This window comes from Oryctolagus cuniculus, chromosome 14, assembly GCF_964237555.1.
Source record: "Oryctolagus cuniculus chromosome 14, mOryCun1.1, whole genome shotgun sequence".
Classification (NCBI taxonomy): domain Eukaryota; kingdom Metazoa; phylum Chordata; class Mammalia; order Lagomorpha; family Leporidae; genus Oryctolagus; species Oryctolagus cuniculus.
The window spans coordinates 17,020,667-17,033,711 of record NC_091445.1 but is presented as its reverse complement, the minus strand read 5'-3'; the positions used below and the strand labels follow the sequence as shown (position 1 = coordinate 17,033,711).

The following is a 13,045-nucleotide window of genomic DNA, read 5'->3' as shown; positions in this document are numbered from 1 at the left end:
TTGCAGCTTCCTTACTTGCCTGGAGGTACACAGAGAGGCTGAAAGTGAATCCATCTCATGGTCCCAACTCTTTCAACGTGTCCGTATACTAATGAACAATTTTATATCATGTTTTCAGCACAGAACAGGTATCAACTCATGATATGCTCAACACCAGGGTGTGATGTTTCCTGTTATGCAAATTGGGAGCTAGAATAGTTGTACAATATAAATAATAAGTGGGTGCATTAAGAACCTGTTATTGAAGTTACCAAGTATTTTTTTAAAAAGCCAAATTACCATGTAACATGCAACTCTTAGATCTTATGACAAGGCTTTAGTGTCAAAGACAGAAATAAGGAGATAGTTACCCTGTGATTACATGGTACTGTAGCTTCCATATACTTACATGGTCAGTGCTTACAATTTAATTGCAGAGTTAACAGTGGTTATTTATGCTCAGAAAAATAAAGTGATGCTGCTTTTCTATTTACCAAGAGTAAGAACCTTCTAAAAATAGCACAAATTTTAAGCTGTTTTGACAACTGAAGTACCTGACATGGTTTTATCTTGCTTTCTGCTTCTCACCCCCCTCTCTCCCCATTATTACAACTGCTTTTCTGAAACAGAAGTAGTCTGTTTTTGGCAGGCTTGTTTTGAGAGGATTGGAAATGATATCTGCCTAACAGGAGATACCCAAGGGTGGGAGAAAGATCTTAGGGGAACCTGTTGCTATGTGCAGCAAGTCATAAAGAGAGAGTAAACAAATTTGCAAGATATGGAGCAATATTTGCTCATGTTTCATGATAGCAAGTGAGCACTGGATACATTATTCCATTTTCTAAACTATCAGGTTAAAAGAGCCAGAGAGTTTAGTATTTCTCTGATGAGGTGCTGGTCAGATGGCACAGTGGGTTTTCACATTACGTCTTTAAAATTAAGCTTTTAGTGTAGTTGACATATGCTCAATTTTAGGAACCTGTGTTTTCCAATAGTCAAAGAATAAAGAATTGTCTGTTCAAAGATAATATTGAGTGGCTTCTAAAATAAAGCCCAGCTGCCTATTTCCTGATATATAATCTAAATAAAAGCTCACATCTGTTTACATTATAGTGGGTCTGCAAAAATAGCACATGTTTACTAGCAGAATACTTTTGAAATGACAACAAATGGGGAAACAGGTCAAAAAACTAAATGAAAAGCCTTGCACACATTGATACTATATGCATTGTAAAGAGAACAGTTAAAACAAAGACCAGATAAAAATACTTTTAAGTAGACATGAAGTGTGTATTTTAAGAAGTTTTTTAAAATGAGTACTTTTTTTTTTACTTTTAGGAGAAGAAATATGTGTACCTTAAGCTATTTTTATTTTCTCATTATTCCTAAAAGGTAGCTATTAAGGGAATTGGTTTTTCATATTTTTAAAAAATTATGAAAAGTCATGTTGATCCTGTTATTTAGAATCCATCCATTGCTATTGGGAACGTTAGTATAAATCATTCATTATTTCTTATATCAGCTGAGATCAGTCTTGCTTTAATTTAGATGCAAACTAAAAAGTATGAGAGAATCAAGCTTTAAAACTTGTTTCTTGGTTTAAAATGTATTCTTTACCATAGAATATTTAACAAAGAAAGTATTAAAAATTAATTGTGTTGCTTCATCATTACTTTTGTATTTTTCTGTTGTATTTTTCTTTTTTTTAAAGATTTATTTGTTTATTTGAAAGCCAGAATTACAGAGAGAAAGGGAGAAATAGAAATCTTCCATCTCCTGGTCACTCCCCAAATGGCTACAATAGCCAAGTCTGGGTCAGGCAGAAGCCATGAGCCTAGAGCTTCTTCCCATCTCCTAAATGGGCTCAGGGACTCAAGAACTTGGGCCATCTTCCACTGCTTTCCCAGGCGTATTTGCAGGGAGCTGGATCAGAAATGGAGCAGCTGAGAATTGAACGTATGCCCATATAAGACTGGCGATGTTGCAGATGGTGACTTTACCCACTATGCCACAGCACCTGCCCCGTTCTTCTTTTTTATTTATTTTTTGAGAGTCAGAGAGAGATCCTATCCACTGATTCATCCCCTCCATGCCCACAATGTCTGGGCCAGGACCAGAAGCCAGAAGCCAGAAGCTCAATCCAGGTACCCTCATGGGTGGCAGGAATCCAATTACCTTACCCATCTCTGCTGCCTCTTAGATCTGCATTAGCACTAAGCTAAAGTTAGGAGCTGTGAATTGAACCCAGGTACTCTGATATAGGCTGTAGGCATCTAAACTGGCTGCTTAACCACTAGCCTAAATACTCATCCCAGTATTTTTTTTTTTTCTTAAACAGTTTAGATAAACATTTGTTTGGGAAGTCAGAAGCCAGTGGTCAAAGAATTCTCCTGTTGGAAATTGACACTGACATTTTGATGTTCAAGTTTTCTACCTACAGAATAATAATCCTCATTAATAAATGCCATTAGAAACCATGAAGTATTATTATGATAGTGATCGCAAAACACTTTAGTTATCAAAGAACTATCAGGACAATTATATGTAAAAAATACTGAAAAGAAATTGTCAACTTTTAATGTAAGAGAACAGGAGATTTTTGTTTTAGGATGACATTTGTTTGAGAAATGTAAATCATGGACAAAGCAGAAATTTTAAGTCAAAGAGAATTACTTAGAGATAAAAGAGGAAATTTACTAGGAAATAAACTTTTGGCATATTAACATAATCAGGATAATGTGTGAAGAATGCGTTCTATTCTGCCTATTTCAAATAATGTTTGGATCTGGTTTGAAGAAATTGAGGTCAAGCTACTAGCATACCTCCCCAAAGAGCATGTTACCTAATTAATACTTGTAAATCGCTTGATGTTACCTTCCCCATTCTGTGTGTTCCCCTTGGCCTTGACCACTGCTGGATCTGAATTTATATCAGGGAAAACTCAGAACACAGAAGAGATATGTGGAAGGGTGGGAAAGAATGAGATTCTGGCCCCTTGGAAGTAAGAAGTGCTGTACAAGTACTCAGAAATGACAGTGTGCTGCCTAAACTTTACAAAATCTTGGAAAATCAGGCTATCGTAGGATCTGTTGCTAGTCCAGTGTTATCAAAACACAACAGATGAAGTTGAATCATCTTAGCTTAATTTTTTTTGACAGGCAGAGTTAGACAGTGAGAGAGAGAGAGAGACAGAGAGAAAGGTCTTCCTTCTGTTGGTTCACCCCCCAAGTGGCCGCTATGGCCGGTGCGTTGCAGCTGGTGCGCTGCACCTATCTGAAGCCAGGAGACAGGTGCTTCCTCCTGGTCTCCCATGCGGGTGCAGAGTCCAAGGACTTGGGCCATCCTTCACTGCACTCCCAGGCCACAGCAGAGAGCTGGACTGGAAGAGGAGCAACTGGGACAGATTCTGGCGCCCCGACCAGGACTAGAATCCGGGGTGCCGGCACCGCAGGCGGAGGATTAGCCTAGTGAGCCGCAGTGCCGGCCAATCTTAGCTTAATTATTATGGTCATCTTCAGTAGTTACGCAAACCCTTGGTTTCATAAATATGAGTAGGGATATAGTATGCAAGTTTATTTTTACCCCTGTCATTTCATTATAATCCAAAATCTGAAAGATTTGTAAAATTATCTCCGTGATGCTAATAGCCTCAGAAAAAGTATACCCATTTGAACAATTTAAAGATTTTAATTTTAGAGAAATCAATTCACTATCTTAAAATAGCTGACATAACTTGTTTACCAACTACAAAGCCAATTTATTTTTTAAAAGTGAATTTTCAACCCCAAGCCAGGAGTAGGTAAATCAGGGATTGCTAGTTTAAATTCTTGTGGTCCGGATTTGCACTAGGATATCTGGTCTCGTAATTGAAATAAAACATATGTTCCTTTGTCAATAAGGATGTTTTACATCTTGTCAAAAATCTTTCTTGGTCATCTAGTGTGTCAGACTCTGCAGCTATTTCCTTCCAGCCTGAACTAATTAGGTTCCTAGGAAGTGAACTGACATGTCGGAAGATGTGATTCCCGCTGTTTAATGCATGGTGGTTTTGCCAGGGGGAAAGATGCTCCTTCGCGCTCCAGATGTGGCATTATTTCTGCTGGGCTCTTCATCACGATCTCTGGACCATCCTGCCCCCTACGTTAGCCCAGGAGATCCTAGCAGAAGTGCTGGAGAAATCTCTGGGTCTGCTGGCCTCCAGATATTCCCGGGCCCGTCCCAGTTGTAAGAGAACTCCACAGATAAGGTAACTGAAGTTCTGAAAACCATTGCTTTTTCAAGACAACTTTGTCATCAGTTGGTATAAAGCAGCATGGAATTCCAAGTCTCTTGACAACTCCTTGTGTATTTCACATGTCTCTAACACCTGAAAGGAAATCAGATTCAATTCTCCTGAGGCATTTAAGTGGAAACTGTGGAACTGGAATCAAAATAACTTTTGCTCTTTTTTTCTTCTGAAAATTGTCTGTAGAACCCACTTGTTTCTAAGAAATGATTCAAGATGTCTTGTAAGCTAGTGCATATATACACACAGGTTAGTAAGATAAAGATGGAAAATTAAGGCCCTGGAATGGAGAAAAAAACAGCAGCGCTGTCACGCAAGGGGATTTTAGTTTAGACTTTTTTTTTTTTTAATTCTTTAAATAGTAGTTTATCTTCATTAAGGAAACTACTTTGTCTAATCATTTTCTTTTTAATGTATTCTAATTCCTTCTTTCCTCTTTTGTTTATTTTTTTCTTTTCTTTTTACTCTGCATTACCAAAAGCCAGTTCAACAGAATGAAATCACAGAAAATGTGGAGCAACAGACACAGGGTATTAAGTCAAAGACTGAATTATCATACGATTCTTTGAGGAATCTAGACAATTAATATTACACAAGTTTGATTACATGACAGCAATAATCTAAATGCAGAGAGGCCTTTTGTTTTATAAATATTCTCTCTGGTGTGATTAAGACCTATCTTTTAGGTATAAAAAATCCTTTCTCAGATATGTTTTTAAGAGGAAACTTCAGACATCAGAGGCCTTTATTTTTCTGGGCAAGAGGAATCATTTCCTGATCATGTTCTTGTAAAGCATGCTGCAATTTGAAGGGTGTTTAGGTCCTGCTGCAGTGTTTCATAAGTATGGTATTTTGCACAGGCTGTTTTGAATTACTGACCAAGCTTTCTTTTAAAAAATTGAACTCTGAAGGATACATGGAAAATTCCTTCTGAGAGCAAAGAGCACCTTCATTCTTCTCTTTATGTAGCATAAATCACTTTTGACTATGAGGTGCCAAGTCATTATGAGATATTTATGAAATTAGATTTACTATTAGCACATGAAATAGGTAGTATATTTAATTAATTAACTGTACCATTGAGACTTTTGGTTTTTGTTTCTGAATAGTTGCATAAAAATACCATGCAAAGCTAGAATTACTGCTTCTAAGTTTGTATAAGTAAAATATATAAATATTTTTATTTGAATAGTTAATGCTAAACCACTATTATTGTGGAAGTCAGATTGACCATATGTAGTGTGTGTGTGCAGACTTAGTTTGAATTAGTAATAGTTTAGCAATTAGAGAAAGTATATATAAGCTAATATAAAACCTCTCTAAGGGTGATTATCAATGCCTTGGGTTTTCCAATAGCCTCCAACGGTCATGTGAACAAAATCATATATATGATTTATATGTAATAAATGTTATATAATCAATATATAAAAATCTATTACTTACAGTAAATTTAAGGCCAAAGCTAGCTTACTTTTCTCCTTATTCTTTTAAACTTTTCACGTTCTGTTTCTTCAACTCGATTTAAAAGAGGAAGTTAACTTAGATCTGTTCAATTTGTCACATCAAAATAATCTTAACACAGATCTTTGAGTCCTTATTAAAACTCAAGATTAAAATGACAATAGACAAGCGTATGAATCAGAGATTTAATGCACAATGTTTTCCAAAAAGTTACTTAATATTAGAAATTTCTGAACCTTCTCCATTTGTGCTTTTCTTCTCATTTCCCGCTTGCTGGGATGACATGATACGCAATCAGGTAACGTTCTTTTGACAACTTAACACATGGGGAAGGAGAATGGTTCTGCTATCAGATTTTTACCTACCTTTTCTATGTGGAGAATAACAAGTGGCACATCTAGCTTCGCATCTAACTTTTACTGTGCTCAGTGTAATTGTGACAACAGTCTCTTGGACTTCTTGAACATAATCCTGATGATGCAAAATAAACTTACTTAAAAAAAAAATACTCCTAAGACATTATTATAGATTTTAGCGTCTCTATAGGTAATGGCAGTAAGGTCAGCTACTCAAAAAGATCTCCTGGGTGCTCTCTGTTGTTGATCTCTGAAGCTCGGATATCTAACCAAATCTTTCTGTTTTCACATGTGCTTAGCACAAGAGAGACTGATGAGAGCAGAGCGATTATTTTGCTTAATGTGATTTGTTTTTCTTTCCCATAGACTCGATGTCACAACAATTTTAATTTGCACTGAAAACATGTTATGGTCAATTTGTTCATCTGGACAGCAGCTTTTGAATCCTCATGAGTATAGAGACAATAAAATTTTCAAAATTCATACCTACTGTAACAATCTGCTCACAACATTAGTCATTTTGACTTCACCATTAACAGAATTGTATAAGTAAGTATCACATATATTTTATTTTTAGCTATTATGATATTATTATAATGTGATTTAACAAAGTCATTTTCATACCACTTATTGTGTAAAGTGGCAGCAGAAATTTTTGAACTTTTTTTATATTGTAAATTGGATAATTTTATTAAACTAACCCCAACCAAAGCACTTTAGGCCCACCAAAATATATTATTCTATATTGGACAATCCTATGCTGTTGATAAATCTCCTGTAGAAACAGGAACAATTGGAGCTTCACTATTTCAGTTGTTTAAATGATCAAATAGTATGAGTAATTTGGTTGTCACTGCTTGTTACTCTATGACAAAAAAATTATACCTACTTGCTTCTTGCTATTTAAAAATTCAGGTTTTAGTTTTTAATTTTATATAACATTATTTTCTCTAATAAAAAAGAAATTTTAAAGAATTGTTCTGTAGTGTTCCCAAATCTGGAAGAGACCTAGTATTTCTACACTTTCAGTTAATCTGCCATAGATAAGCTTTTTTAACATGAGGCTTTAGTGTCGCAGGTTGTAATAACAAATGGATATAGAAACACACAATTACAGTAAGAAAAATGTTGAAATATTTTACTTAGATAAACAAGTAAGATTTAGAAAAATCTAAAAATGTGGAATTTTTGTTCCTGGTTAATTTGATTCAGATCTATGGTATAACATGAAGTTAGGATAGACTCATAATAAAATATTAGTATCATTTTGTTTAAATCATCTTCCAAAATTATCATTTTTATCTTGCAATAGTAAATAGTTATATATCTTAGTTTCTTGGATAGTAAAAATGTTACAGAATATTTCTGTTCCTTGGGAGAAATTAAGTAGAGGATTTTTTTCTATAATATTTTGGTGATAGTGATAAATAAATCTTGATTTTCAATAAATTTTGAGACTTTTGTGTTAGATATTGTATGAGTAATTAATTACTGTGATTTTAATTTTACAATAATTTTTACCTACTTTTTGACTTTCAAAAAACACATTGTGTAAAGACTGTTCCATGTGGTAACCCAAAATAAGAACTCATTTTAGACATGGAAAAATGCTTTCAGAAGGAGGAAGAAACAGTGAGATAAATCGCCGTAAGGTTGATATTATCTATATAATGGTCTCTAATCATAAAAAGCTCTAGTTTGAAACCCATAATAAATCCTAGTAAACTAAACTGATTTACCGTAGATGAAAAAATTGCTATGCTCTCCATTCAATGGGTCATTTCATCTAAGAGGAAGGCTCTGTGAAAATCAGGAACAAAGTCGACAAATTTCATGGATTGGTCATGGTGATCAATATTGAATTTCATGGTTTGTCACAGATGAATTGAAAAATGTTAACCCCCCAATACATTTGTAAAACAAATAAATTATTATCAAAGATTGCATATTTTAATAGTAATAGTGTAGCATACATTCATTATTGTTAACCTGTGGCCTTTTGATACATTTTTGAACAAGGATGCAAGGACTCAAATCTCTCTGATTTGTGTGTTAGATATTGCACTGTAACCTCATTCAGCAAATTTAAATTGCTAATTTCAGCCGGCGCCGTGGCTCAATAGGCTAATCCTCCACCTTGCGGCGCCGGCACACCGGGTTCTAGTCCCGGTTGGGGCGCCGGATTCTGTCCCGGTTGCCCCTCTTCCAGGCCAGCTCTCTGCTATGGCCAGGGAGTGCAGTGGAGGATGGCCCAGGTGCTTGGGCCCTGCACCCCATGGGAGACCAGGAAAAGCACCTGGCTCCTGGCTCCTGCCAGGATCAGCGCGGTGCGCCGGCTGCAGCGGCGGCCATTGGAGGGTGAACCAGCGGCAAAGGAAGACCTTTCTCTCTCTGTCTCTCTCTCTCACTGTCCACTCTGCCTGTCAAAAAAAAAAAAAAAAAAAAAAAAAATTGCTAATTTCAACCATGATTACAGAACATTTTACACCAAGCACTGCCTCTGGTTTTTGTTCGTGTAAAACATACATAGATAGCTATGTTAGTCTGAAACATGAGCCAAGGTCTAGATATACTTTAATTCTTTTACAATATTTCTGTTTAAGCAGTTTTACAAATTGTATCCATTCAGGTTGGTTTAATTTTGACATGATCATTTCCCTAGAACTTAAATCTAATCCTTGAAATATATTTTGCTTTGTCTTGATGAAGGAAATCTACTGGGCATTGTGATTTTCACCGACCGGAGAGGAACATATGTGTGTTACAAGAACCCTGATAACTTACTGAGCGTCTTCTCATAGCCAAGATATGAAATTGTTGTATTATTAACATTAAAAAAATGCCTCTAGCTCACATTTAAAAATTAAACTACTTGCTTTAAAGAAAGTATTGATGAAAAGTAACAATCAGATGTTGATAGCATTGAATTTTTATATAATCAATACCCTATATTAGTCACTCTATGTGATATGCCTTTTTAAGAGGTAGACTGCCTTTACTTCAAGTAGATAATGAGCATGTTTTTTATTTTAAAGATTTATTTTATTTATTTGAAAGACAGAGTTACAGAGAGAGGTAGAGACAGAGAGAGGTCTTCCATCTGCTGGTTCACTCCCCAGTTGGCCGCAACGGCCAGAGCTGCACCGATCTGAAGCCAGGAGCCAGGAGCTTCTTCTGGGTCTCCCATGCTACTAAAGGGGCCCAAGGACTTGGGCCATCTTCTACTGCTTTCCCAGGCCATAGCAGAGGGCTGGATCGGAAGAGGAGGCGCTGGAACTAGAACCCGTGCCCATATGGGATGCCAGCACTTCAGGCCAGGGCTTTAACCCACTGTACCACAGCATTGGCCTGAGCATGTTTTTCTGTCCAAGCTTAGCATAGGACCACTGAATCCCAGAATGAGAATACGAATTGTAAATTCTTTAAAAAGAAGAACGACACCTGTTTGCAAAAATGTGGATTTCTGTTAGAATGTTGTAAAAAGAGAATGTCAGGTTTATACTCTAGGGAAAGAGACTGGTAGAAACATAAAATACCATGTATTTTCCAAAATGCTTATCGCTTGTAGTTCTTTCATAAACGCAGCTAAAACTGCACATTCACAAGCAATGTATTCACATATACTTTCACACACATACCTACAAATTGGTTTCACATGTAGAGTTTTGCTTGCATAGACTATTACTTTTAGTTTTTATATAGCAAATTAAAAATTAATACCTAGAATATTAAGTAAATGAAATTTGGTTTCAATCCAACAAACATTGTTGCCACTCTATGATTAAGCACTTGGGGATATAACAATAAGCATGATATAATATCTACTCTCAAGCAATTTAGGGAAGTGTGATAAACATTTCAGTAATAAAATTAACTACTAAGTTCATATATTCATCTCCAAAATATTTTGATGTATCACATCAAAACTCCTCAAAGTAAAAATGTTTTGAAAGCTGGCTGTCCCCAGCGCTTAATTCACTGTACTGTGCACAAGCAAAGGCTAAGGTAATTAGAAGTAGGCCAAAATGTTGATCACTGAGCCAGAAACATTAGACTCATCTTGGGGTTTACCTGGTGCTACTCAAGAGAGTTTTGAATCACTAAATTCCAACACACTCCAGTGTTGTGTCCATGGTTCTGTTCCAAACTGATTTTTAGGTCTTTTGAGATTTTTGTCTTGGCTTTATTGGATTTTTTCCTTTCAGCTATTTCACTGTCCCTCAGAAAATGGAATATGTTGGCTTAAAAGTTAGTTTTCATACCTCAAGAATGGCTTGCACACTTGGACGACAGTTAGGCAGTTTCTCAAAATGTTGAGCATAGAGTATACTTATATATAAAATGTTGAGCACATCTTCTTCTGATCCAGCAATGAGAACATATGTCCACACAAAGATTTGTACAGAAATGTCCATAGTAGCATTTTTAAAGCTTTTTTTTAAAAAAAAAAAAGATTAATTAATTTATTTTACAGTCAGAGTTACACAGAGAGAGAAGGAGAGGCAGAGAGAGAATTTCCATCCACTGGTTCACTCTCCAATTGGCTGCGATGGCTGGAGCTGATCTGAAGCCAGGAGCCAGGAGCTTCTTGTGGGTCTCTCACTTGGGGGCAGGGGCCCAAGGACTTGGGCCATCTTCCACTGCTTTCTTAGGCCATAGCAGAGAGCTGGATTGGCAGTGGAGCAGCCGGGACTCGAACCAGTACCCATATGGGATGCCGGCACTGCAGGCAGTGGCCTCACCCGCCACGCCTCAGCACCAGCCCCAGCATTTTTCATAATGGCAGAAATTGGAAGCAACCCAAATGTCCATCAGTTGGTCAGTATGTAAACAAAATGTGACCTATGCACATAGCAGAATATTATTCAGCACTAAACATGAATACTAATACATGCTACAGTACAGATGGTTTTCAAAATCATTATGCTAAGTGAAAAGAGCCAGACACAAGAGTCCAAATATTGTTCCATTCCATGTATTAGAAATAGGCAAAACTATAGAGACAGAAGATGGATGAATGATTGTCAGAAATTAAACAAAGTAGGAATGGAGTGACTCTTAATGGGTATCGGATTTCTTTTGAGAATATGACATGTTCTAAACTTAGATATTGATGAAAGAAACCATGTAATCACACACGTTAAAAGGGTAAATTTTGTGGCACGTGAATTATATAGCTCAATAAAAATTTTGAAGAATGAATACAGGTTGGAAATAAAAATACAAATGTAAAATGTAAAAAAGAAAGGACAATGTCTGACAGAATCCAAAATATCCCAGAAGGTGCAGTTTCTTGTCTTAGTCATTTCATTTAGATTCAGTGACTCCCACTGTCCACCTCTCTCCAGACACTATTTTTATTTACTTACATACTCATTTATTTTCTAGACACTATTTTTAAAAAACACAGAATCAAACAGCTTTGCGTGTGATGCTAATAAGACAGAACACAGGAAGAGAGCCAGTCACAGGCTTTCTCCAAAGCCTGAATCTTTAGCTGCCTGTTTCCTGCTGCACCCTGGTGCCTGGTCTTCTCTTTCCACCCAATGTCCTCTTCTTAGGAGCCCCTTGGCTCCGGTTCCCCCATGCCTGCTCTTCCCACTCAGCAGGATCTAATGATACCTTCTATTCCTTATTTCCTTTTTTTTTTCACCCTGTGTTTTAACTATGGACTTCATACGGACCACGCATTATGCCAGTCATTTTCTAACCCCAGATCATTATTTTCTAATTTCAAAGAGTTATTTTCATCCTGAGAAATTTAGGTTACAGAGCAACAGAAATGTGGGAAAACAAATTTTGTTCCAAGCATCGTATCTTGATCTCTCTCCCTTACTAATATTTACCAAACAACTTATAGAGCCAGGGGTGACAATGATTTTTGAAAGCAAAGCAGTGATTTAGAATTCTGTTCAAACCTTGAAGCAAGTCAAGTTTGGTTATTCTGCCTATTGATAGTTGCTTATAATTGTAGGACCAAGAGAAAGGCTTACATATCCTTAGTTATCCCAAGTATTCCAGGGCCATCTTAAAAATTCAGTTTCAAACTGATTCTTCTAAAGTTATGATCTTCTCATGGTGTTTTTTTTTTTTTAATTTACTTTACTTATTTTGAAAGTCAAAGTTGCAGAGAGAGAATAAAAGAGAGAGAGAGCTTCCATCCATTGGTTCACCCCCCCAGTTGGCAACAATGGACAGCGGTAGAGCAGGCCAAACCTGGAGACAAGAGCTTCAACTGGGTCTCCCACGTGGGTGACAGGGGCCCAAACACTTGGGCCATCTTCTGCTGCTTTTTCCAGGCCATTTGCAGGGAGCTGGATGGGAAGTGGAAGTGCCTTTTCTTGGTATTTTTGAGCACTTCCAATGGCCCAGCCACTGTGGTTGGCACAGATGACACAAAGAGACTGACCTGATCCCTCTGCCCCCATCGAGCTTACATCCTGGGGCCTCCTTAGTTCCCTGGGGTGGTTTATTCCATTAGCAGCATGGTATGAGACCCATTTCTTCTGAGAGGCCAGCCAAAAGCAGGGTGGCCCAAGAGAAGTATAAACCCAGCTAAATCCTTTCAGCTTTTCAGTTGTGCCCACTTGACGTGCATTTGATTCACTTCCTTCTAGCAGCTGACTGCATAAGGAGCAGATCAGTTTTGTTCAGGAAAGAAGGAAAGAGGGCACCATAAGTGCTGATCAGCAGAAACAAAAGAGAAGGAATCTAGGATTGGGTGCTGAAACATGGTGTGATCTGCCCTCCTTTTCATCCCTCCCCCCAACCCGCTACCAAGAATGGGTTCTTTGTGAGAGGGAAGGGCCATGGGCTAAGCGATGTTGGAGGAGAAGAACAAAGGCAAGAAATTTTCCCAAATTCCCTTCTTACCCTTTAAGCAAAACTATATTGCAGTCATAATTTGGGGTTGTAACTAAATGTATTACCACTTCAGTTTGTAGACTTTTTTTTTCAGAGGTGC

At 37.1% G+C, this 13,045-nt stretch overlaps 1 protein-coding gene across 20 annotated transcripts in view; it reads left to right on the top strand.

Moving 5' to 3' along the window:
• KIAA0825 (KIAA0825 ortholog) overlaps window positions 1-13,045 on the top strand; it is a 448,051-nt gene that overhangs the window by 150,479 nt on the left and 284,527 nt on the right. For 19 of the 20 annotated variants that reach the window (XR_007922664.2, XR_007922665.2, XM_070056461.1 and 16 more), the window contains 2 exons: window positions 4,035-4,225; window positions 6,448-6,630. Coding sequence is in view for 18 of the 20 variants with exons in the window: in XM_070056461.1 (XP_069912562.1) it covers window positions 4,035-4,225; window positions 6,448-6,630 (374 nt within the window). In the remaining 2 variants the exon portion in view is untranslated. Of the gene's footprint in view, window positions 1-4,034; window positions 4,226-6,447; window positions 6,631-13,045 lie in introns of those variants that run through there. The other variant, XM_051853969.2, reaches the window with a different exon arrangement.